The 26,353-nt window shown below is 39.7% G+C and overlaps 1 protein-coding gene across 16 annotated transcripts in view; it reads left to right on the forward strand.

The window, feature by feature from the left end:
- ARID1B (AT-rich interaction domain 1B) overlaps nucleotides 1-26,353 on the forward strand; it is a 405,620-nt gene that overhangs the window by 195,835 nt on the left and 183,432 nt on the right. For 11 of the 16 annotated variants that reach the window (XM_078852208.1, XM_073337738.2, XM_073337743.2 and 8 more), the window contains one exon: nucleotides 14,369-14,410. The exons of the other annotated variants lie outside the window; for them this stretch is intronic. In XM_078852208.1, coding sequence (XP_078708334.1) covers nucleotides 14,369-14,410 — 42 coding nt within the window. The remainder of the gene's footprint in view (nucleotides 1-14,368; nucleotides 14,411-26,353) is intronic. 16 annotated transcript variants of the gene reach the window in all.

Consider the following 26,353-nt stretch of genomic DNA (forward strand, 5'->3'; position numbering starts at 1 on the left):
GTATTTAGCTGTCCTCTGGATTGGGATACTTTTTCATGGCACCTAGCTGTAATTTTATTTCCATTAATAACAGATCTGAGTGTACAGGCGTGTAGTATTTTGTTATAATATGGACTTGTGCCAGCTTATTACAGAGGATTGGAAGTTGAGAAGCAATAGGGCAAGAAATGTGTCCACATATACAAATTTGTTACATGCTTGGGGAGAAACAGTGAATGTGTATGAGATTGTTAATCTTGTCTTATGTTCTAATAAAATCTGGAAAGACCAAAATTACATGTGTAAAACTTCAAACACATATCTCTTATGCATCTAATTACACAGAGTTGCTTGTTTATTTTTATTGTAAGTAAAAATAAAGGATTTTATCACTTTGATCGCAGGATTTGATAGACGTACAAGTATTTCTTATTTTCAGAAAGCCATTGCTTACTGCTAAGGAAGCCCAGAAGTTTCATTTTAAGCTGAAAGCAAGCTAAAATTATGTCTTTTTGTTTTCTTTTCCAGAAGAGATGAGCACAAAACAAATTACAGAACGTCCATCCATATATATATAATGTTTTTTACTTAGATTGTAAAGAGTAGGAGGGACATATTGTGACAGGGCAGCTACTGATTAGCTGCTGTCAATCTGCAAAGATTAGCCCCTATTTTTAGATTTCTGAACCTCTTGAGTAATACTAGTTAAATTGGCACAGGTTAATAAGTTGGGGTCCGCAGAGCCTCTTAACTCCTCACTATGAAATCTGAATTAAAGAGACAACCTCACCTTCTCTCCTTTTGGAAATGCATTAGAGAGAAAATAATATGCATGGTGAATATCTATATATGTGTGTGTGTATATATATATAAATATATATCAGTATATCTAAGCTGGGAAATGAAACTTGAAACCAGATCCTCTGGACATAGTAACAGAAATATGTGCGTTAGGTTAAAAGATGCTTTGACAACTTTTCAGAGCATATTGACAATGCAATAGAGTGCTGCTGAAAAGAAACACATTTCTATCTTCAGTTTATATGTACATGTCGAATCTAAAAAATTAGACTCCATCTGTGGATTTTTTAAACTTTTCTCTTCCCCCTTAAGCCCCATCATATCATTCTACTGTTACACCAACACCCACTGGTTAACAGTTGGTCTGAGATGACTGTTGTATACTGAGCTTCTTGAAGAAGGCACAACTATTGTTCACAGAATACAAATAAACAAAATAAGTAACATAAAAAACAACAAAAATAACAACCTTTCCCCCCAAAAAATGAAGAGAGAAACCTATTGTTTAAAAACCCAAAAGGCATGGAATTGACTGGCATAAAACCATCTTCCATAGACGTTTATATGTTTGGGGAACAGACAGCAGGCTAGGACTCAGGAGCACAGGGATGAATAGGGAGAATGTTAATAGCAGCTGTATTTGCAAAGTGGATACTATTAATTTTGGCTTAAATAGAGACTGGGAGTGGCTAAGTCATTATGCAAGGTAGCATATTTCCCCTTGTTTTTTCCTAACAACCCCCCCCCCCCCCCAGACGTTCTGGTTAAACTTGGATTTATGCTGGAAATGGCCCACCTTGATTATCATACACATTGTAAGGAGAGTGGTCAGTTTGGATGAGCTATTACCAGCAGGAGAGTGAGTTTGTGTGTGTGAGGGGGGTGAGAAAACCTGGATTTGTGCTGGAAAAGGCCCACCTTGATTATCATGCACATTGTAGGGAGAGTGGTCACTTTGGATGAACTATTACCAGCAGGAGAGTGAGTTTGTGTGTGTATGGGGGTGGGGAGTGAGAAAACCTGGATTTGTGCTGGAAATGGCCCACCTTGATTTTCATACACATTGTAAGGAGAGTGGTCACTTTGGATAAGCTATTACCAGCAGGAGAGTGAGTTTGGGGGGGCGGGGGGGGGGGGCTGAGGGTGAGAAAACCTGGATTTGTGCTGGAAATGGCCCAACTTGATTATCATACACATTGTAAGGAGAGTGATCACTTTAGATAAGCTATTACCAGCAGGAGAGTGGGGTGGGAGGAGGTATTGTTTCATGGTCTCTGTGTATATAATGTCTTCTGCAGTTTCCACAGTATGCATCCGATGAAGTGAGCTGTAGCTCACGAAAGCTTATGCTCAAATAAATCGGTTAGTCTCTAAGGTGCCACAAGTACTCCTTTTCCTTTTTGTATTTAACCCTGTTTCCCAGATAAAGCAATTTTAAAGAAAACGGAAATAATGGTCATGCTAGAAATATATTTGTGTGGGCGCTGACCTGAATGTATCAAAGCAGAGATGAATACCTATGCTGCATAAGACGTTTTAGTCTGTTTACCATTTAATGCAAAGTTGTCACTGATCTTGAAAGCCACTTATATTAGAGAAACAAGGCTCATTTTATTGTAATCCACCACAGCACCAAAATCTGGTTTGTAAGACTTATCGTTCCATAGCCCTGCCTAGCACAAGAACAATACCATGCAATTAGGCTGTTTTAGGCTCTGAAGTAGGCTTGCTTCCAAAACACCCTCCCCTTATATTATTAGATGTGTTCCTATTAATGAAATGACTGATTTAAAATCTTCCTGTGTTTATGTTGTTTGGGCAGCAGTAGCTTGGATTTCCCCTGTCTAGACTAAAATTATATCCAGTGGAGATGCATTGGGACATCTGTTTGTAAACTCTTAGCAAGACATAACAAATGAACTACAGCAAAAACTGTCAACAACTGGATTCCTTTTAGGTTTAACCATACATTCTTCATTTGAAAGAAACACCTTTTGTGAAAACGTGTGCAGAAATGAAATGGACTCCACAAAACACAAAAGTGTTGAAAGGATCTGCCAGGGCTGGGTGGTTTAAAGATTAAAGCTCTAGCCTTTCACCTTTGAGATTGCTGTTCTGAGTCTTCCTTTACATTCCATGTAAAACGAGCTTCATGGTGTAAGCTGTCTCCCGTGTCCTCAGCCCACTGCATATAATTGGTGCTGCCTTCCTAATTAGAAAACAGAGCCAGTTCTGGGGTTTGGTCCCTAAAGAAAAGTTATGGAAAGAATCTTAACTCACATACATTTTTATCTACACATGTTTTATCTGTGCAAAGTGTGTGTGCATTATGTGTGTGCATGCTTTTACACACACATGGAAATTAGATGATGAAAACTGATGAAGAAATCTCTACTGAAATAGTCACCACAGCGTTAGTTTGAGTTTGTGTAGGTTCTCATGCCTGAATGTGAATTTGGGGGTTGTATGTTATCTAGTGTACTTGCTGGAGTTCTTATTTGCTTGAGGCCTTGTTAAGATTTTTGGCGGGAGCTTAGAGAGACATAAAGTAATGCTACTTGTAAAAAACAAATTACACGAGACAGTAAATGATTAGTGGATTATTTGGGGTTTTTTGCGATTTACTCTGACCTGGAATAATAAAAATACATGAAGAAGGAGTTACTTTAAAGTTCACATAGCTTGAGAAAAATACTAATGTGTACCCTGTATTTATCTAGAAGTACCCCATATATCTGGAACAAAACTCAAAAGACAGTAATAAAACACAATGAAGAACGAGAAATTGTAAGGCAGTGGAATCACAGCAAGCTTTCCTTGTCTCCAGGAATATTATTCTTTTCCTATTTGTGAAAAGAAATTTCAATTTTATAATAAAAGAGCATTTGCATTTTGTAAGATGGTATCCAAATATTAAAAATGCCACAAACATTTTTATAGTGATTGTTTGCTTTATGGACTCCAGATATCTTCATATTTTAGTGTGTCACTGAAGTCTGTAGGCAAGATTCTGCACTCAGTCACACTGGTAGAAGTGAGGAATATCTCCACTGAAATAACTGATAGCAAAATTTGCCTCTGAATTTTCCTGTTTTTAAGGATGTACTGTTAAAGCTGAATTTTCAAGTGTGGCCTGCAGAACTGCATACTCCCACCTTGGTGTGTAAAAACCCATATTAGTGTAATCAAATCAGGCATTTGAGTATCTATCTGATTAGCATATGCAAATTTAAGTTTTGTGTGGTAAATCAGGGAATATACATTTTTGGAGGCCACTTTTGTATTGTTGTTTTAATTTTACTCCCATTAAGAATTGTTGAGTGAAATGAAGGCACAAATTATTCCTTATTCCTTTATTTTTTTATCCAGACTTTCAACATGATGGGGGCCTGTTTAGAATTTGAATTGACTACCAGTGTTAAATGTGTGATGGGGATGATGGTGGCTGTGGCTTGTGTGGTGGAGATGGTGACAGTGGCTCTGGCTTGCATGGTGGTTATGGTGACAGTGACTCAGCACTAAGTTTGATTGGGCTGCAGAGACTTTTTTTCCCCTTCATATCTATGATTGTCTTGGTGCTGCCATCTGGCAAAGTGTGGAGGATCTATGGCAGCGAGCAGTGTACTTGTTCCCTCCCACAAAACCTTTAAATCCTGGTATCAGCTGGGTCGAAAACTGGCCTGCTGTGACATCTGACTAATTTTTTAGAGCAGTAATCCAGTCAGAGGTCTTTGTACCCTGGCAAAAAGAAAAAGCCCAACCATTAACAAAGGAAAATAATTTAGTTTAGCAAAGATGCACTCCACAAATTTACCCTTTCAAGTTTTGATATACAGAACATCACTCAGAAGCTTCTCCTATACTGTAGCTAAGAGGTGTAATTCCAAGTATGGATTGTACTCCGGCAGCTGGCCTGAGCCACCGCCTGTGCCGTTGTGGCTACGCTTCTATTTTTAAGCACTAGCTGAAGCAGAGCTAGCACATGTATGTCTAACCATGCGGAAAATTACTGTATCTTTTATGACTATTTGGCAGCATATGTATTGATATTTTGTCTTGGAAACTGTCCCTTCCACCCCTGTACTGTCATCTGACAATCCTGGGTAATGCCCAGCTGTGTTTCCCAAATATTGTCATTAGTAGCCCTTTTTTTGTGTATGGTATGATATTGATATAGGAAAGGAGGGATGACAGGGGTCTTTAATTTTTTCATAGTGCATGGGCCATATTGTAATAGAGATACTGTGAAGTCTCTCTGCATAATTGCATAGACCACTTCCCACTTGGGATCATCTAACATCCCTCTGCAGCTACAGCTCTTGCTTGCATTAAAATGTAATATAAGGCATGTGTTTAATAGTTTTAACTGTCATTAGAGCGATGCATACATTGACCTTTTTGGGAAAAAAAACAACCAAAATTGTTGATGATCAAAAGCAGAGGATGTCATTTCATCTCTTCCTCTGTCTGGTCAGTTTCTCTCCTTTGAAAATGAGGAGAATCTGCAGAATATGACCAGTCAGCTCCCCACCAACCATGCTTTAGAAATTTCTGACCTAAGGGATCCCACAGGAGTGGGGAGGAAGAGATAGGAGGGAAGGGTAGAGATGGCATGCTATAATGAAGAGACAGTTTTGTCTCCTGAATCAGAATTAGATTGTGGGTGAACAGAGCCCTATGTAATCTTAGAAAGAATTCTTACATTATTAAGCCTTATTTAAGGCAGATCTTCTGATAGGAAATTTCTCTCTCTGTCTCCAGTTTTGGTTATTGGTGTTTACTCATGAAACACTGAGGTTCTTCAGAGGTGGACTAACAGTAAAATATAGCTTTTATAGCAACGTGGGAAACTACTTTAGAGTTTGTCCTAAATTTCCAAAAGGCAGGTATGCTCCCTCTTTCTTTTTCTCTTCAATCTCCTTCCATCCATAAGGATGAAAAGTACCCATTCCAAAATGATATAATTTAAAAAAGGAATAAAGAGTGGCATTTATAATTTGAAGAGATTAAGAGATACCTTTTGATAAAGGTTCTGAAATTAAAAGTATGTCTGTGAAGCAGGTTTCATAAACGATATTCTCATGAGGGAGGGAGGGTGGGAAGGAAGGAAGGAATGCCCTACACACACACACACAACTTCCTTCAAACATTTTTTTTAAGCTCTCATACTCAAAATAATGAGATTTAACTAAGTGTTGTCTGAGAAGCAGGAAGCTTTTTCTCCCCAGCACAATAGGGATTTGTTGAATCTTTTGAAAACAGTTTCTGCTTTTGAAACACCTTTTCTTTCTCAGCATAAGTAATTAACGCCTTCTTCACAGTGCTTCATGCCCTTGATACATCTGTTACCTTTGACAGATCCTTTCTGTGTTTGCCACCTCTGCCTAATATGCCTACAATATCTTCAGCACAAAATAACTCAGCATTTTTGATGCTGGTTGTATATTTGCTCAATTAAACAAAATGGCATAAAAAGTTGCTGACAGGATGGCATAAAGCTGAAATTTAAGGCTTGTGTTTCTATGCAGGTTTGTCCTTGGTCATTTATCTTTAAGTTTTGCTGCAAATTGTCTGACTGTGTTTAAGTTTAGGTTATTAAGTTGTTTGAGAAGTACAGTTTTAGCTAGGATTGTCTTGCCTCTTTCATTCTTAAGAGTTGCCTATACAATAATTAAAAGTAATGAAGGATGGGAAAGTGGGGGGGAGAGAATATTTAGCAATTAAAGCCCCCCCCCTTTTGTATTGGGTGCAAATAAATGAGAGGCTGCCAAGTTTGTAAAAAAGTGCATTTGAGGCATGGGGATATTTGTGTTGTAAATGTGGTTGATCGGCCCTAGATTCCCAGTGTGAAGAGTTCAGTAGACTAGCTGTTAGGACACACAGGTGCAGGGACACTGAATTAAGAGGAGAACACCGTGTCTGCCAAGCAAGAGGAATAATGAGTATAAATGGAGAAGAAAAAAATATATGTGCACTACCTAGGGTAAGTAAAGACTTTTCATCAAGTAATTGCCACGGTATGTGTGGCAGGGTCAAACAGCAGCTCTTAAAGAGTACCCACGTGTCAGAATGTCTGAGTATGAAAGGCTTGGATCCTGTAGTTATAGTGCTCTCCACTCTCCTCATAAGGGATGTTTGTAAGGTAAATAGAATAGCTGCTATTCTAGTTTCTGGCTCAGTACACCGGTCATTTTGATCTCTACAACACCGAACAAATACCAAAGGCCAGACTTCAGGGGAGTTACACCGATTTACACCAGCAGAGAGAGGTTCTGTCCCCCAAAATGAAGAGAAACAAAGTGAAAAACTAATCAGAATCCACAAGTCTCTGTATATGTTTATATAGTGCATACAGGACTGACTTCCTACAGAGCCAGTCAGGAAGCAGTGAAGTAAAATTTGAACCCCAGTGTGTGTGTTACAGTAATAGAATAACATGCTTATGTATAATGTTTCTTGTATTTCATCTTCCAGTAAAATGAACTGGAGCTATTCACCTTAGGCAGAAACAAAAAGCAATCCCAAACGTCCGTTTAGCCAAAATTCCTGGTAGCTATACCTTGATAAATGGTCTAAATAGATCTGTCTGTCTGTCCTTCTGGGGGTTGGGGAACTGTCATATTGCTTTGTAACCTAAAACTCTCTATCCTTTCTTTGGGTTGTTCCCACTATATGTTATTCTGCAATAGCTATGATATCCCACCAGGTTGATGGTTACCACTTTTACTTAGTCAATATCCAGAGTCTAATCTCTTTTTGCTTCTTAGGGATTGGCCTTGTTCCTAGCATTTTCAAAATGTTTGCAGTGGGAGACTAAAACAGTGGTTTAGTCAAAATCATGTCCAAGAGCATGTATTATGAACATCATTAAAGCTCTGAGTGCATTTTTTCCTGTAAATTTTAGATTCCCAAAGTTGTTGTGATATTTTAAAGTTGTTTTTAAATATGAACTCGGCAGGTCTATTCTACTAAATAACATTTAACAATATGAGACATCATCGTGTTTTTTTCTGTAATTCTGGCTAACCAAGTACAGAGCTGTTTCAGCAAGCTGCGTCCTTGAGCTGCTGTGTTGTCTGTACATGCTAATAAGGAGAATGAGGAGAATTAATAAGCAAGTGTGAGATGCAGACATGGCTTACATGGTTTCTTGAAAATATTTCCAATTCCTTTTAACACAAAAAGAACACAAAGCTATTGTATTATTTTAAAAGAAGTTAATTTTATTATTTAGTTTAGTATTTTGGGGGCATCTATTGTTAAACATCTGTCGTGCTGCACAAATTAGAACCCTAATTTTAATTATTGTTGAACCCCGTGACCTGGGGGTGGGGAAATGGCTCCGACATAAGAAAGAAATAGGCAAAAGTAAGGTCTTAGAAAAACTGGAGGCCAAAATCAAAGCTGTACTGACCTGAATGGAAAGCCCTTACATCAAGCTTTCTATCCAGCTACAGAGAGACATCATACTTAAGGGGCTACGGGAGTTCCATAGATGGCATTCCCTGAACCAAGGAGGCATTGACCAAGGCAATCCGACTAAAACCCTGGGATGGAGAGCAGGGAAATCCCAGGTGATCTTAGCTGCCTTTGTGGGGTATATGGTAGTTGATGGTCACTCCAGTATCTCAGGCCTAGATTATTAAGAGCTTTATATACCATCGGTAAATCCTTGAAGGCTCACTAAAAGGTAGTGAGCGGAGGTTACTCACTAATCCACTGTCCTTGTACCAAGAAGCAAACAGTTGACATTTCTGGGTCAATTTCAAGGTAAGCTCAAGTAAGGGGGTATTACAAATAAAAGGTATGAATGACCACAGCAGCATTCATGTTTAACGGAGAAGGGGAGATTTTCAAGAGAAGCTAGACATGGTAATAGCTACTTTGCAGCGCCTGCTTTAACATGGCCTTCCATGCTAAATAATCAATCCAGACTATATCCCCTCCATCAGCAGCAAACCCAGCATCTTCTAATTGGCCAGAACTCGCACAAAATTATATTACTCAGCTTCATTTAGTTTGCTTGGTCCCACCAAACATGAGATGGACCTCAAAAAGGGGAAGACAGTCTGACAGTAATGCAGGACAGACTGTGCATATTTCTTATCCTGTTCTGAAAGTCTGCTGCAGTTTCCACGATATGCATCTGATGAAGTGAGCTGTAGCTCACGAAAGCTTATGCTCTAATAAATTGGTTAGTCTCTAAGGTGCCACAAGTACTCCTTTTCTTTTTGTTCTGATATTGTTATCATGGAGGGGAACCAGAGGAGAAGGCAGCCCCTTTCTAATCTGATTGAACTTCTCAACAAAGACTGAAGACAAAAGCACCACAATAAGTGATTATTAAAATGTTTCTTTAATTTTTGCTTTTATTTTGATTTGAAAAGTCCCAGAAGCCAGCCTTTTTAATAAGTACACAAGTGGTAACAATTAGTATCTTCTAAGTTCCCTGGCACAGTTGTCCAACAGATGATAATAGAAAGAAAAAATGGCCAATGTGCAGCCTGCAGGGCAAATTTGGCCCACAGAATTCTGTTGTGTGGCCCATAAAAACTTTAGGAGCCAGCATGGAGTGCTTCACCTTAATCAGAGTGGCAGGAGTCTGCTCCATTTTATGCAAATAGACATAGCCTTCCACCTCCTTCTTGTGCCGCTCCAGCAGATAAAGTTTGGAGACCCCTTGGTCTGAGAGTGATGTTCAGTTTATATGTATTAGAAGTTTTCATCTGAGTAGTTAATTGTAGATAAAATACTCTTGCTAAGCATTAGTAATAACAGAATATTATTTGGGAGTCTTAATGAAACAGGAAGGGACTATTGTTGCTCATATTGGGTCTCTGTGAGAGGAAGTGGAGCACTACAATCCATCTTTTTTGTATGACTAGGTTATTTTGTCTTTACATCTTAAATATTTTGCTACAGAATCTTCATACTGCTTTCTCTGGATAACAATCCAGATGTAAAGTGTTGCTGGTTGTTGTTGGTTTTTCTTACCAGTGTGCCACATTCCTCTGTCCCCCTTCAGTTTTCAGCCCATATTTTCTCATACATACTGAACCCACTGAACCCAAGAGGAGTTGGGTAAACTGAGCAAGGACAGGATTTGGCCAAGTTGTAATAATATGCTTACATCATCTAACTGTTTCCCTGTCTGCTTGGGAAAGGTAGTATTCAGCATTACTCCTGATGATTTTGGTGTATGTTACAACTCTTGGCTCTTTGAGCAGGAGCTGAAAATTATATACTCTTTCTGCATAGTTTACAGTAAGTCTTTTGTTGTTTGTGATGCAGTATTGTTTCTGGAGTTTGGAATGTACTGTATGAATCTCTTATTTAGAAGCAAAATAAAAATATTTAAGGTTTCAGAGTAGCAGCCGTGTTAGTCTGTATTCTCAAAAAGAATATTTTGAAAAAGAAAAGGAGTAGTAGTGGCACCTTAGAGTTGGCCACCTAACCAATTTATTTGAGCATAAGCTTTCATGAGCTACTGCTCACTTCATCGGATGCATTCAGTGGAAAATACAGTGAGGAGATTTATATACACACAGAACATGAAAAATGGGTGTTATCATACACACTGTAAGGAGAGTGATCACTTAAGAGTGATCACTTAGCTATTAAGAGCAGGAGAGTGGGAGGGGGGAGAAAACCTTTTGTAGCAATAATCAAGGTGGGCCATTTCCAGCAGTTAACAGGAACGTCCGAGGAGCGGAAGGAGGGGGGAAATAAACATGGGGAAATAGTTTTACTTTGTGTAATGACACATCCATTCCCAGTCTCTATTCAAGCCTAAGTTAATTTTATCCAGTTTGCAAATTAATTCCAATTCAGCAGTCTCTCGTTGGAGTCTGTTTTTGAAGTCTTTTTGTTTTAATATTGCGACCTTTAGGTCTGAGATCGAGTGACCAGAGAGATTGAAGTGTTCTCCAACTGGTTTATGAATATTTAAGTCTCACTCCCTGAGGTGGAAGGGTTTTCTGGGCTACTCCCTCATCCACTTGTGGGAGTGCCACATATTGTTCAACAGGGACTTCTCTGGCTGGCCTCAGGAGTTTCTGAATAGTCTTTCTTTAATTAAAAAAAAACAAACAAACAACAAATAAGCAACACTACAGTATTTTTCAGTTATGACTTAGAACACTATGTGAGCAATAGTGCTAATCTAATCTGATCTGGCTATAGAATATAGTTTATTCATACGCGCACACACACTATCAAATAAGGAGAGACTTAGGGCTTGTCTACACTTACCAGGGGATCGACGCACGGCGATCGATGTATCAGTGGTCGATTTAGTGGATCTAATGAAGACCCGCTAAATCGACCACAGATCGCTCTCCTGTCGACTCCTGTACTCCACCTGAATGAGAAGCACAAGGGGAGTCGACAGGAGAGCGTCTCCTGTCGACATAGCGTAGTGTGGACGCTGTGGTAAGTAGATCTAAGTACATTGAATTCAGCTACATTATTCATGTAGCTGAAGCTGAGTAACTTAGCTTGATCTCCCCTCGTTAGTGTAGACAAGGCCTTAGAAACTCTTCAGATCATTTGGAAGAGTCACTGTTGAACAATGAATGGCGTTTGTGTGTACATATATACATGTGTGCATATGTGTTTTCATTTGTAATTTATTTGTAATATGGATGATATAGTTACCTTAGACTATTTTGCACTATGAGGAGTGAAAAAACAAAGGCAAAATGAGGTGGACTGGGTATTCAGCAAGGATTCAGTGGAACGCCTGCAGGGGAGATACTATTAAAGACACATGAAACCAACAGTGGTGCATTTGAGAACCAAGTCTGCTTTTTTTCAATGGGGTACTCAGTTATTCACAGTGAGCTTTTCCCTTTCTTTAAAAATAGAAAGGTAATATGTTAAAATCTGTAAATAACCAGAACAATCAAGTAGAATTACAAATGGTTAACTCTCACAAATAACTATTAATTAATGCCTAGTTGCCTTGAGGTAATAATGAACCCAGTTATCCACTTTTTGTTCAGTGAAAACCAGGTGATATATTAGAAGGCTGCAAACAGAGGTGCCCTTTGCTTGGTTCTTAGAGAGAGAAACTCACTAATTTTTTGCCTGAACAATGTGTGTGGTGATTGAAGTACCCTCTCATCCCCACTAGAGGGGGGTTCCTCCCATGCTGGGCTGTAATGCTTTTTCAGAACAGAAGTATGGGGAAATCTCACATGACTCTGTATGTTGCTTGAATATTATACAGAATTTATCCTACACCTACAGTGTCTGCAGTCCCTCATCTCTGATAGATCCTAAATAAATCTTTGTACAAAGAGGTGAAAAATAAACCGAATAGAGTATAACATGAGTTTTAAAAATGCAATACTAACAAAGAATTCAGACTGATGCTTTATTGGACTGTCTTCAAGTTGAAATAAAATATTATATCACAGAATTGGTTTAAAAGTCTAAGATCTAAGAGCGTGACAGTGCCTCTTTGATCCTTGCTGGAAAAATAGAAGTGACATTATCAGGGCTATTCCAGTAACGTTTGTAATTAGAATTTCCAACCAGTGTGATAGCTACATTCTGAGGTTTTGAACTGTGTTTGTAAGATTTTTATATAGTAAATATTTCCATTTGTAAAGAGAAAGTACAGTATAACATTTTAAACTTGCTTTTATTGTTTGGGGTGTCACAATTTGTTGCCATCTTTGGTTCCATGATTTGTAGGGGAAAGTGAAACTGGAATCGATGTTTTGTAAATGTATATTTTGAAACTGTGACATCAAGAACATTCTATTTTTCCCTTAAAGGGAAAGGGGAGAGAGAGAGGGTTTATACTTTAAATATCATTTTGGGGAAGAGCCATAGGCATTGTAAGGGTCTGAGCATGATGCTTAGTTCTAATCCTGCATCTAATACTTAGTCCTTGTGTAGCCTTGGGCATCAGTCAGTTAACTCTGTGTATCAGTTTCTGCAAACTGTACTATGGATATTTAGCAGTCTCACCAGAATTGATTATTTAGTATTTATAAAGCCCTTTGAGTATTAAGTGCTCACAATTATCATTATTAGATTGATTTTATTTATGTAGATTTTTCTTACTCTGTTCCCGTCTGTTTCACATCCCTCTCAGGATCCCATTTGGGAGCCTGTCAGTGCCGTTCCTTAATCAGCTGGACAGGTTATGGTTGAGGAGTATATCGCGCATGCTCTCTTCTCCATCCTAGGGTCCATTAGAGCGCCCTCTCCCTTTTTTATGTACAGAATGAATAGAGGTTATATGTTGTTAGATCATGACACAAATATGTTAAAGTGCTGCCATTGTTGTTAGTTTGTCAGCCTTTCCATTATAAAATGTCTTTTTCAGAGGTTTATAACTCAGGCATTAAAATTTGCTCGAGGCTGAAACTTGCCATTCATTTCTTTTCTTGATTTGCTTGAAATCCTTCTTTCCCTTTTTAAGTTAAACTGTAGATTAGATACATTAGTTCTAGTTATACTAGTTGTATAAATTATAATGCATTATTAGCATTTTAAAATAAAATGTAAATCAAAGGAAGGAAGTGTTTTCTACTGTTTAAAGCAGGCAGGGACTAAGGGTAGGAATCCGGAGTTCTGTTCCTGGCTCTGCTACTGACTTGGTGCCTGACCATGGGCAAATCACTTAACCTTTCTGTGCCTCCTTTCCCTATATGTAAAATGGAATGAGGACACTTCCCAACCTCAGAAGGGTATTGTGGGCTTAATTAATTAGAATTTATAAGAGCACTTTGAGATTCTCAGTGTAGAAGTGCTGAAATGTGAAATATTTACAAGAAGCCGACATTTTCAATGGAAAATCAGATGCTGTGCCTGTTTTTCCATTCTCTCAGCTCTCTCAGTCCAGATTAATAGGTTACCAACTCCTAGACCTGTAAGCTGCAAGGCAACCAATAAGTAATTTCACTTTTGGCCCTTAACAAGCCTGTGTCCCTTGAGCTCCCAAACTTTGCAGTCAGGCAGAAACAGTCTTTGCCGGGTGAGATCTTATTCTCTCAATTCCAGAGTTTCAGAAGAATCTGCTCTGCCCAAGACAGGACAGGGGTCTATAAGTGAGACTTTATACTGCCTACTTTCCAGCTGCAGTTTTTCCACTTCGTGATGATGCAAGAGTATTAGTCCTAGTGTGGAGGAGTGAAGGGGGGTAGGAGTTTAGATCATTCTGGTCTGCTGTGTCAGATAATTACCCTACCGGGTGATTCTGAATGTTCACAGGAAACTTCTTCCTGTGACTCAACATCCATGGGAAAACATGGTTCCAGCTGTATTACAGTAAGGTGTGTGGCACTGAAAAATTGTGGTCTGCCCTCCTGGCATGGCTTAGGCAGGTAACCTTCTTTGTGTCAGGTGTAGGTCTTAAAGAATGATTGCGGAGCTCCCTCTTTCTTCTCTGAGGATTTCTGTGGTTGGTTGTTAGTTTGGCATGGCCAATTCCCTATCTAGGTTTCCATGTGGTAGACTACACAAGGGCCCCCACTTCCAGGATATTTGTTTGGCCTGGATTCTGGTGCTGTGCTCAGGGAAGGTTTCTGATAGGTGGCTAAATTTGAAATGATCTTTCTCCTTATAATTTCAGGTTGAAGTCTTGGCCTCGGAGGATGCTGCATTTGGACTGAAGGTGTGTAGTTTGATGCAGTTTTGTTATATAGGTCCCATCAATTTAGACTGGTGGATCCGATGTCACAGAAGAGGGTAATTTCCTACCTGAAATTTGGGAGTTCTGTGATTCAGATCCACCAGTTGAACAACTATCCCGTAGTCCTGAAACTCTGAGGATGTAACGTGGGGCTGTTTGGTGGTATTATTTCCTTTTGTTTACTCAGGGAAATTTTATTTAGGGGAGCCAAGGAGAAAAAGCAAAAGGTAGTGTTCTAGTGACTTTTAAAATTGCAGTTGACTGAATGCTGGATTTGTTCATGTTCCATAAATTTGCAACTCACAAGTCTTAACAATTAAGTACTGGTAGCCATTATCTGATTTGCAATCTGTTGGTTAACTCATTTGTTCATGGCCCTTATTCACAATGCACCCCAAGCAGAAAGCAGTTTATTCAGCAGCTGTGTTCAATTGTAAGTGTATCCATGGCATACTGCATACATGTTCCAGAGAACACTCCAGAGCTATTCTGCAAACTGGTTGGGGTGCATCCTAGCGCTTATTGGTCGATGTACCTTATGGTGTTGATCACAGTTCTTAATTGAATGCTAGTAGCAGATGATTTTAGGCAAGGCAGATTGTGTGTAGGCTATAGCCAGCTAGCTGAGAAGAGAGAATAGATAAGGGAGGGGGAAGAGATTGTAGGAACATTAGGGTAAATCATGACAATGAAGAGTCCCCTGCTGCTGAAAGCCCACATGCTGTGATACCACTGCAGGTGAGAAAATAGCAGTGATATTACTACGAAAGTGAAACAATCAAGAGAAGATGAAATAACTTCTGCAAGTTTATAAGGAATACCATAAACAAAATTAGCCCAACAACAACAAAGAAATCCTAAATTTTAACACTTTAAAAGCATCTAAACGTTTATGATAATATGACTTATGGTTATATCTTTGTTGCATGTTTTTGTGTTGTGATAGCTGATAAAATTATTAAAAAATAAATAGTGCTACTCCAGTATTATTTGAAGTATTTAACATCTGGTAGTCAGCAGCATTTTCCATTTTTTATTTAATACTCAGCATGCATACAGAATATTCATTGAATATTTAATAAACCTGGAGGGTCAACTCTTGTGAACTCATCTCCATAATCCTTCATACTAGCTGGGTAAACAGAAGTATTACTGAAGATTACTGTAGCAATAGCTCTCACAGCCTAACCCACTGTGGAAAAGGCTATGCTATTGTTTTATGGCCTAACTTGCAGGTTGGTTTCAGTCTTAAAATCAACTTCATAGAGATCACAGTTTGAAGCTCCTTTTTACATCAGTAATTTTAACGATTTCTCATAATCTTTTGGATTTTATAAGTCTGAATCCATACAACTGTCGCTTCTAGTATCACCTACTAGAGACATGAGTGGGGTCTTTCTATAAGATTTTATAAGCCCAAGAGGCTTTTTTTCCCCCTTCCTTCAGAAAGTAGCTTTACTAATAGAATGTCCATGTCTAGAGAAGGAATACCATGGGCTATCTTTTATGTATGTATGTGTGTGTGTGTGTGTGTTTGGGAGATGAATAGCCCTTGGTATTTATATCTATATAAAATACCAAGGGCTATTCATTTATACACACAAAGAGAGAGAGAGAATAAAACAGATACGCTCAAGTTTAGTGAATCCAACATTTGGCTAATTGGCTTAACATTTTTTCTTACACCTGTTTCCACAGTCTACATAACTCTTTTCTTTTCCCTTAAAACTAAGTGCTTCCCCTTCCTTTTGTCTGAATGCAAAATAAATGTCCCGCAGACCAGTGCTAACGAGCAACACTATGCTAACAAACCTGTGTGTGTGCCCATAGTCAATGAGAATAAGCACAGTTTGTGAGGAGAAACAATTTCAGATTCAAGATTCCCAACAATGATTCTGAATAGCAAATAAAAGTAACTCTAATGTTATGAAAAACAGTTTCTGTGGATTTGACTAATTCGCAGATAGAGGATGACTTGGATGAAAAGGCTTAAAATCAGAGCTTGCATGATGGTATCAGCTGGGATTACCAATTTTTAGGCTGCATTTCCTTATAGGTTTAAATCGGGCTTTCTAGGGGATGGATTTTCAACTGCAGATACAATAAGTGCTTCACATTTGGAGGCACCAACAGGCTTTCACATGTATAAGTGTATGCGGATGAAGTGGGTGCTGGTGTATTTTTGTGTGGGTTCATCCATTGCACCTGTAGCTGAAAGTTTGTCTGTTGGTCTTACTGTTATTGAAAGGCTTTTATAGCTGTATTTCCTTTAGATTTGTTGGAATAAAAAAGAGAAAACTAAATTACTAAAAGAAAGAGTTCCTAGTAATATGCTTTTGTTTTAAATTCTGGCTATGTATTCCATTTAGTAAACACATAACCTGGTAATGTTTAGAAATGTGTAACTTTCCCAAGAAAACACATACTGGGGGAATTAACAAAACACTGTTTCTTTACAACATTTGTGCTCTGTCAGGTGAAGGCCTAGTGCAGGGGTGGCCAACTTGTGGCTTTGGAGCCACATGCGGCTCTTCAGAAGTTAATATGCGGCTTCTTGTATAGGAACCAACTCCGGGGCTGGAGCTACAGGCGCCAACTTTCCAGTGTGCCGGGGGCTGCTCACTGCTCAACCCCTGGCTCTGCCACAGGCCCTGCCCCAACTCCACCCCTCTCCACTCCCTCCCCTGAGCCTGCCATGCACTCGCTCCTCCCCCTTTCTCCCAGAGCCTCCTGCATGGAGCCTCCAGAGCTGATTGGGAGGTGCGGGGTGGGAGGGGGAAGCGCTGATCGGCAAGGGTGCTGGTGGGTGGGAGGCGCTGGGAGCGGTGGGGCGGTGGTGGGAGCTGATGTGGGGTTGCTGACGTATTACTGTGGCTCTTTGGCTCTTAGTACATTGGTAAATTCTGGCTCCTTCTCAGGCTCAGTTTGGCCTTCCCTGGTGTAGCAAGACCATTGTTAGTTGGTAGATTTCTCCCCCGCCGCCATCCCCAAACCATAAAACATTTGGGTCTTTGATGATGCTAGGTATGTTTTAGAAATCTTCAGGATAATTTTGTGTAAAATCCGCACATGGTTTTGAAAAAAATAGTTGACATCTATAAATTTCCAAAAAAAGAGATGATTAATTAAAAGAAAACTATTGGTCCACATTATCAACAAATTCCAGAGAGGCAAAGGAACAACTTATTAAGTTATAAACTTTCCAGATTTTGTCTTAAATATTTTATTATTACATATCTAACTGAATTGCTTTAGCACATTTTTTAAAAGAGCCTTTTTTGGTGGGCAGAGAGCATTTTTTCCCATATAGTTGTGATTGGATGTGTGTTAAGTCCCATTAAAGTAAATGGGAGATTTGCACATTGAAAGCACTGTTGGACTGATGCCTTTAGTATCACTTTGCCTTTAGTATACTTTTTTTGCTCTGCTCTAGTTCTGTGAACTCTTCCCTTTTAGGATCAAAAGTTTTTTCACTAGGGTTAATTTTAATGGAAGGGTCTAGGAAAATATTTTCTTTCTTTTGGTTCTGAGGCCTGGTCTACACTAAAAAGTTGGGTCGAACCAGCTACGTCACTTGGGGGTATGAAAAGTCCACACTCCTGAGCGACAAAGTTAAGCTGACCTAGCCTGTGTAGACTGCGCTAGGTCGACACTAGAATTCTTCCATCGACCTAGTTCCTTCCTCTCGGGGAGGTGGATTAGCTATGCCAATGGGAGAACCCCTTTCTTTTTTTTTTCAAAATAGTTGAGGTTTGCTGGTTAGATGGAAAGAGACCCCAAGCTTTATAACAAGCTCTTTAAACCTCTCCTCTGAGTCGCTGGTAGAAAACAAAAACAATCAGCTGTACGTGCCAGCAGTTTTGTAGAATGGAGGAAATAACTCAACGTAATTCAACTGCAGCTTCTGAACTTGTAGGAGTGGTATGTGGTTTAGTTTAGTTTCTTCTTTACATCAAATTGGGATAGCTTTTGATTAACTTTAGTATTTCAGGATTTAGCATGACATTTGTGTGTGCGCATGTTCATGTACTAGGAGAGAGTGGGAAAACAATGGGTCAGCAACACATGACCATTTATTCTGTAGGTGTTCTGGGACAGTTTGACCATGGCTGGCATATAAGAACAGCCTTACAGGGTCAGACCAATGGTCTATCGAGCCCAGGATCTGTCTTCCAACAGTGGCCAATACCAGGTGCTTCAGGGGGAATGAAGAGAAGGGGCAGTCATTGAGTGATCATCCCCCTGTCATCCACTCCCAGCTTCTGGCAGACAGAAGTTAGGGACACTCAGAGCAAGGGGCTGCATCCTTGCCATCCTGGCTAACAGTCCTTGATGGACCCATCCTCCATGAACTTATCTAATTCTTTTTTGAACCCTGTTATAGTTTTGGCCTTCACAACATCCCCTGGCAATAGGTTGAGTGTACACTGTATGAAGAAATACTTCCATTTGTTTCTTTTAAACCTGCTGCCTATTAAAAAGGTACAAAAGGGTACCCCTCCCTCCACTATCCTGGCTTCCTATTCACGGGGGGGGGGGGGGGGGTTAGGGTGCTATTTAAACTATTCCCAAAGGAGGGTAGTCATTATCCTCTTCACTTTTCTCTCTTATGGTAGCTTTAGGTTGCAACTAGGGCTTGGGAGCCTCAATAAAGGAGCCTGCTGAGAGGATGTGTCCACAGATGCTCTGGCCCCTTCAGGGTGCATGAGTCAGAGAATTATTATTGTCGAGAGAGGCCTTCATGAGAATGGCTTCAAGGCTTAGAATGATGGTGTCACACACCCAGTCTACATGCCGTATACTGTGCGTGCTATGTACTGTACAGTACATTCAAATTTGGTAGAATCTAAACTTTCATTTATTAAACAAAGAAACCCCCTATGTTTTTCATAGTTGCCAAGAAAAGCTTTCAAATGTGGAGTGAGTAAACTGATACAGTGATAGCTGCCTGTCTACAGACAGCTCAAAACAACACCTCTAAGAGGTGTTTGCTCCCCCTCTTCCATTCATCTTGTTGAACTCTAATGACAGCACTTTAAATACCAGCAGAAAATATTGCATTTCTCAGGATTTTAGTAGATATGATGGGGAAATGCATTTCAGCAGGTAGAAATAAGGACCACCAGGAATGAAATTGGAAGTTGCTGCAGGAAAGGAATAGCAAAGGGAAAAAAGTCAGATAGATACAAAGACAGGAAATGGGGAGCACAGACAGAGGAGGGAGGGGAAGGAATAGAAATAGAGGACAGAAATAGCGGTAGTCCTAAAAGATAGCTATATTGAATGATGCTAAATTTGACAGTAAGATAGTGACCAAATAATAACAACTAAGGCTGAGATTTTCAAAGCCTCCTAAGGGATGGGATTTAGATACCAAATTTTCAATAGGACATCCAAAATCTTAGTTTCAAAAGTTACTTACTTACTACGTAAAGGCCGTATCCTACCTTTCATCTTTGTACAAACCTCCAATTGATATCAGTGAGAGTTCTGCTGTGGATTGTGGGTAATTTCTAACGTGGCTCACTGACCATAGTTAAAAATGGAATTCAGCCCCCTCCCTAAAATGAATTTGATACTCCTGCTTTAGAAGACCCTACCTTCACTCAGTTCCTGCTCTCTTCTTTCCTTCTGTCTCACTGGAGCCTTCAATATCTACAGCTACCTGACCCAAATAATATAGAGTAAAAGACTATGTACTCAGTGTCTTAGAGGAGAAGGGTGAGATCACCTTTTTCACATGTCTCAGCCTGCGAAGTGCCATTAGTACTATTTGTAGAGGCAGCCACGCAGCCTGCCTACTCTAGCTAATGCTGAGATGCAGCATTAATTTAAATAAATTTGTTAATGACAGTCCGGCACATGTCAGGAGGCATGCAACTTTGTGCAACAGGAAAAGAGACACCTACGCTTGTACAGTGGGGGAGCTCCCTCAAGAACTGGGGCTCTCTGCTTTGGGTTTTGAGCTCTAATCCTGCCATTGTGAGTAGTTTTAAGAGGTGTTGTGATGTAATTGGCTTAATCATTCCTATTATGTTGTTTTGTATGAAATTAAATTAGGATTATAATTTGACATATGAAATAAATGGTAACTGGATTAGTGATTTGCAGGTGTCATTTAAAAAGAACAACCAGGTAAGAAAAGAGAGCCTGTCAGACTCTGTAAGTGGAATGTTTCAGAGTAGCAGCCGTGTTAGTCTGTATTCACAAAAAGAAAAGGAGGACTTGTGGCACCTTAGAGACTAACCAATTTATTTCAGCATAAGCTTTCGTGAGCTACAGCTCACTTCTTCAGATGCATGAAGTGAGCAGTGTAGCTCAGGAAAGCTTATGCTCAAAGAAATCGGTTAGTCTCTAAGGTGCCACAAGTCCTCCTTTTCTTTTTGGAAGTGGAATGTTTCCTAATGTTCAGAGGTAGAGCTATACAACTGCCTCCCAAGTGGCTGTGAAGTAGGAGGTAGCTCCACCTGTTCAGCTCGGGGGCGGGGGATGTATTGTTGCCTTTTGGGAGATGGAGCTGTTTTATTTCCAATGAACACATTCATCGTGGAACTGATTTTACATTTTCTCCATTAGAAGAAAAACATAGAAGATGTTTGCCTTTGATCTAGAGTTCAGCAGAATAGAGAGACAGTTCTGTTACAGAATTGTAACAAGGCTGACCTTTCTGATGAGTTGTGTCAGTGCAGTGGAGCTTTCGGCGTTGGTGATGGAACCAACCAATCTTATGGTTTAGTGCAGGGGTCAGCAACCTGCGGCACGTGTGCCAAAGGCGGGACGTGAGCTGATTTTTAGTGGCACTCTGCTGCCAGCCAGGGTCCGAGCCGCCAGCCCCACTCAGCCCGCTGCCGGCCTGGATGGATAGAACCCCGGGCTGGCAGCGGTCTGAGCGGGGCCAGCGACCGGGACCCCGGCTGGCAGCAGCCGGTGGACAGAACCCCAGACTGGCAGCGGGCTGAGCCACTTAGCCCGCTGCCAGTCCGGGGTTTCGTCAGGGGGCCCCTGTAAATGTAAAATTTATTTCTGGCACACAAAGCCTTAAACTAATGGAGACTTGGCACGCCACGTCTCAAAGGTTGCTGACCCCTGGTTTAGTGACATAGCATGAACGGATGACCTCATCTTCATAATTTTGTAACTGCAAGGATTAAGAGATACTATATGTAACTCTTTTTAAATATGCTGCTAGCATGCAGATTTTTTTAATGCTCTCATTTTTTGACATAGCATACCCAGTTTTGCAAGAGCCAAGTGAAGTGTATAAGCTAATCTGTTAGACCATTGCACTAAGAGGGGACCGTTACTTTTTCACCCCAGTATGCTTTTTTACTCCAGTTTATGTAGTTTCCTTCTTCCTCCTCCGCCCTGCAAATGCTGTGTTACTGCAGTAGCACAGCATGCACATTCCCTCTTGTAGTCTCAGATACCACGAGTTCAACTCCCTGGGGGGAATTTAGGTGGACAGTGGATCTTACACTGCAGCTATCTGATCTGATGCATGGGATACCGAGGAGAGTATTTTCAGCGGTCAGCTATGAATTTTTCCTATCATGAGTGGAGGATCCAGAAAGATATGTGTAGCAACATTCACAGTAGAGAAGTCCAGAGATATGAGACGGAGCAGGAATGACATTTGAGAATATTATAAATGTATCATCAAGATTTTAAAAAGTGTAGTAATTTGATGGGCAAAAAAAGTAATTATTTACTGGAAAGCAGGCAGAAAAGAGCAATGTAAGAAGAAGAAAAAGTAGCTGTTAATAATTCTGTCTTGCATAAGACAGCTTTCTTTTGTTGAGGCCTCTAAGCAGCCTCTGCTTCTGCCATCTGCTGGTTACTAGTAACTCTTGCATTTTCAAAGCACAGTGAAATTTGCTTTAAAGCCAATTAATCCTTGTTAGAAGAGGATTTTTTTCAGTGTCTGAATCAACTCTGTCTTGATATGTTGACACTTGATGTGTGCATGTGTGTGTGTTTATATGTAGAAAAATATGGGGAAATGTGTTCCCGGTTACATGTTTGTAAACAGTGATTTTTTGGGGAATCTGGGGGTTGTGAAATGGACTGGTGGGCTCAGTCTAATTTAGAATTGATCGATGGTCATATTACCCTTCCTTGATTTCAGTAGAGATACACAGGTCTGACTGAGGATAGAATCTGGATTATACTTATACTAAATTAGTAATTTTATCTGAGTCCTTGAGATGTGACAAATATGAAGTTTATAGATACATACATTTTTCTATATAGTTGCAATAATTATATCACTAAGACTTTCGTGCCCAGGTAAGTTGCCTGCCTTGAATTAGTGGACATAAATATATGTTTTCTTTCGTTTTCTAAACTGTAGTTGGAAAAAATCTCCAATAATAACAGTACTTAGCACTTTATATTTTCAAAACACTGTCCAAATAATCCTCAAATTTTCTTATGGGTTAGGTAAGTGAGAACTATCATCCTAATTTTACAGATGGGGAAACTGAGACAGATTAAGACCAAAATGTTCAAAAGTGTGCATGACTGAAAATGACCATTGTGGTCGCTTAAAGGATTTTTTTGCCCCTCTGAGCACTTACAGCATTTTCAACACCACATTTTAGTATCAGTACAGTTCCCTGAAGGTCCTTGCCCTAAGAGTGGGGAATGGGATGAGGTTTGATTGTAGGGGGCTCTTGTGAGATTTTCAAAACTGCTCAGAGGCCCCAAAAGATGCACAAAGTATTTCTGAGATAGCTGTGACTAACCACAAAGCGGAAAGTTGACGCATCTCTGGCTGGGCCTGCTCTCCATCACTCCCAACCTTTCCACATTATTCAGGACAGGCTCAAGAACGCATGAGCAAAGATATTGTGTGGTCTCAGTTTAGCCCTCTCTCCAGCTCAGTTTCCCTAAGCACGCTCTCAGGACACTGGGATAACTGAAAGCAATTGCTTTATTTTTTATTTTTGCTAAATTCCAGGATTTTGTTATATAGGCTTTCCTCTCAAGAAAACACTGATTGTAATCTAGGGTATGCTGCATGTTAAGAGAAGCATCTCCAACCATGTGGCGTATGGAAGAGGTAAGACAGAGCAGAGACATCGATGCAGAAAAAATATTCGCCCTCTTCTCAGTCCCCACCCAAATCAGCTCTGAGGAAGTGCACTACCTCCTTGTAGTCCTCTATCACTCAATAGTTGTCCCTTTCCTACCAGATGATTTTAGAGCCGCACAGAGCTCCACCAGAAGATAGGGAAGATGGGGAAACTGGCTGGGCTGGATCAAAAAGGAGAAAAAATAAGGCTCTGTACAGAACAGCAAGAAGCTGTACAGAATATGAGAACAACAGAACACAACAAAGGTGTTAATACAGCCTGAAAAAACAGGACACTGAGAGTTGGTTCTTCCCTCCTCGATCTTTGTAATCAAAACTTGTTGGTGTTCACCATATTATGCTTCTGGGTGACGGTCCCAAAAATGGTTAGGTGGGAGTTCAGAGAGGAACCATGATGTCCTTTTGAGTGAGGGTTCAGCAAGTCCGGGCAGAGCATAGCCATTCTTGAATGGCACAGTTGGGCATCCTACTTTTCTTTGCCCTAAGAGACCGCCTACCAAAGCAGGTGGTTGTTGCCTTAGCTGCCCATGATTCTATGTATAGTCCTTATGCTCTGTGTGAGGTCTGAAATGCTTGATCATTTGATCCTAGCCCAGACTGGACAGCAGTTATCAGTGACTGCCTAGCTCTAGCACAAAATCTTCATGGATAAATGGTAGTTTATATTTTTAAAAACACAGCTCTGCTCATAATAAGCTTTGAAAACCTTAACAGAAAACCAGTCTGGGCAAAGCTGAGCAACTGCATGCCCATCTCAACATTTTTGAAAATTCCCTTCAAAGTGATTTGCCTAGTGCCATGGAGGGAGTCATTCACAGAGATGGTATTAGCACTAAACAGTCCTAAACTACCAGCCTTTTCCTTAATTCCTTAGGCCATGCTGTATCTCCGTTACACATCCACGCTCAATAGAAGAAATATGCCCATGTATAAACAAGCAAATATACACTACCTATCTCCACCTCTGATATTGTAGAATGTGCTGTTTACTTTAACATAAACATAGTACCAAATTCTGCTCTCCGATACACGTGTACAACTCCCACTGACTTTAAAGGGTATATCATATGAGATTATTTGGGGACAGAATTTGGCATGTAGTTTTCATAAATAAAATACCTGTTGTGTCTTCAGTTCAAGACAGTTTTTTCTTTTCTGGTTGTTTTATAAGTGGTTTTGTTTATATTTAATTTTTAGTGCTGGTAAAAATTGCCAGGTGAACAGCACAGGCTACTGAAATCTTTTATCCATATAACAGTAGCATGAAAGAGAGCAGTTTATTCTTCCCCACATTGCTATACTGATGTGCCTCAATCCTGACTTGAATAGAACATCTCAAGGGTGAGAAGGAAGTTCAGCTCTCTGCTGAGACACTGGAAAGGTGCAACGTGTGATACTGTTTTTTGTGATGGAGACATCTGTCCAGTGTGAATTGGACACATGTAGGCCACCACAATCCAATCATAAAAGAGTTATGACAAAAGAAAACATATACACATACTCACTGCTTTTATTGTCATTTGCCTCTGTACAACATTTGTAGTCTGTGGGATCTCATATATTTTATAGTCTCTTGTTTCCAAACTAGTTGTTTACATTTAGTGTTCTGTTAATAGTGCCCTCCCTTATTTGTAGCTGAACTACAGGCTGTTAAAATATAAGCAATGCAGTTTACCGATTTTACTGTGGGTCAGTTACAATTCTGTGTGGTCCATTTGATTTACATTTGATTCATGGTGATTTTTTTTGTGCTCTTGGTGAGTATCATATTTATATTGAACCCATTCTACAATTGGAGAATAATGTTTGCTTTTTAAATACCTGGAATTTTTAAATAAGTGTTGAGGCAAGTAGTCTATGTTTTGTGTGGTTGGGTGGAGGGAGTGTTTGCAAAGTAGGCCACATTCTATTATATTCTTCCCTGTCTGGAGTAGAGCAGGTTAGACCAGTTTTTTTTTTTTCTTCTGTAAATTGTACTCAATTGCATAATTGATGTGTCCAGAGCTGCTCACTGAGGCAAAACACCGCACCTTGTTACAGAAAGCAGTTTCCCATTAATCTTAGGATTTAGGAATTTTTTTTTCAACTGGCATAGTTCGCTTTGTTTAAAAGAAACCTAACAGAACAAAATACTTATAAGTGACAGAAACATACATGTACTTCTTCTCATTGTCTATTTACACGCACTTCAGGATAAGATAGTAAAAGTAGGGTGTACTGCTTGAAAAATTCAGATTGCTAAAAGCAACGTGAAAACCTTTTTTAGGTGGGCAGGAATGATTTAGGATTTTCAGCTTGCCGTTTTCTGACTTGACTCAGGTGTGCAGTGGCTTAGCTCTGTGTGACGTTAGAGAACCTTTTTCTAAATTATTGCTGGCATGGCACGGTGAACTTCAAAGATGAAAAAACAACAATACTAAAACGATGGTTTAATAATATTAATAGTACATCCCTATTGCAAAAATGACCTTCTACAGTTCTGCAGTTTTCCTTACTGCATTGCTCAATTGTTATGAGGTGGTTCTTGTAAAACAAGGATTTTGTATTTATCTTCTGAATTGGGATTTGGATGGAGAATTTTATTGGGGTAGAGTTGCATTGGGATGAGTTGCATTAGCAAGCCAGTTCCTTAGCTTCTTAAATTAAATTTTCCTTATGAACAGTTAATTCTACTAGATTTAAAAAAATAAAAATTCTTTATTTTGATTGTTTTCTCTTTATTTAATGAGTGACCAAAATCAGAGATTGTTTTGATATGATTTTCATATTGTTTTGATGTTTAAAACTGTCCAGTATTATGAGTTCAGTATGCAAGAGCCAGTATTTGTCAA

This window comes from Lepidochelys kempii, chromosome 3, assembly GCF_965140285.1.
Source record: "Lepidochelys kempii isolate rLepKem1 chromosome 3, rLepKem1.hap1, whole genome shotgun sequence".
Lineage (NCBI taxonomy): Eukaryota > Metazoa > Chordata > Testudines > Cheloniidae > Lepidochelys > Lepidochelys kempii.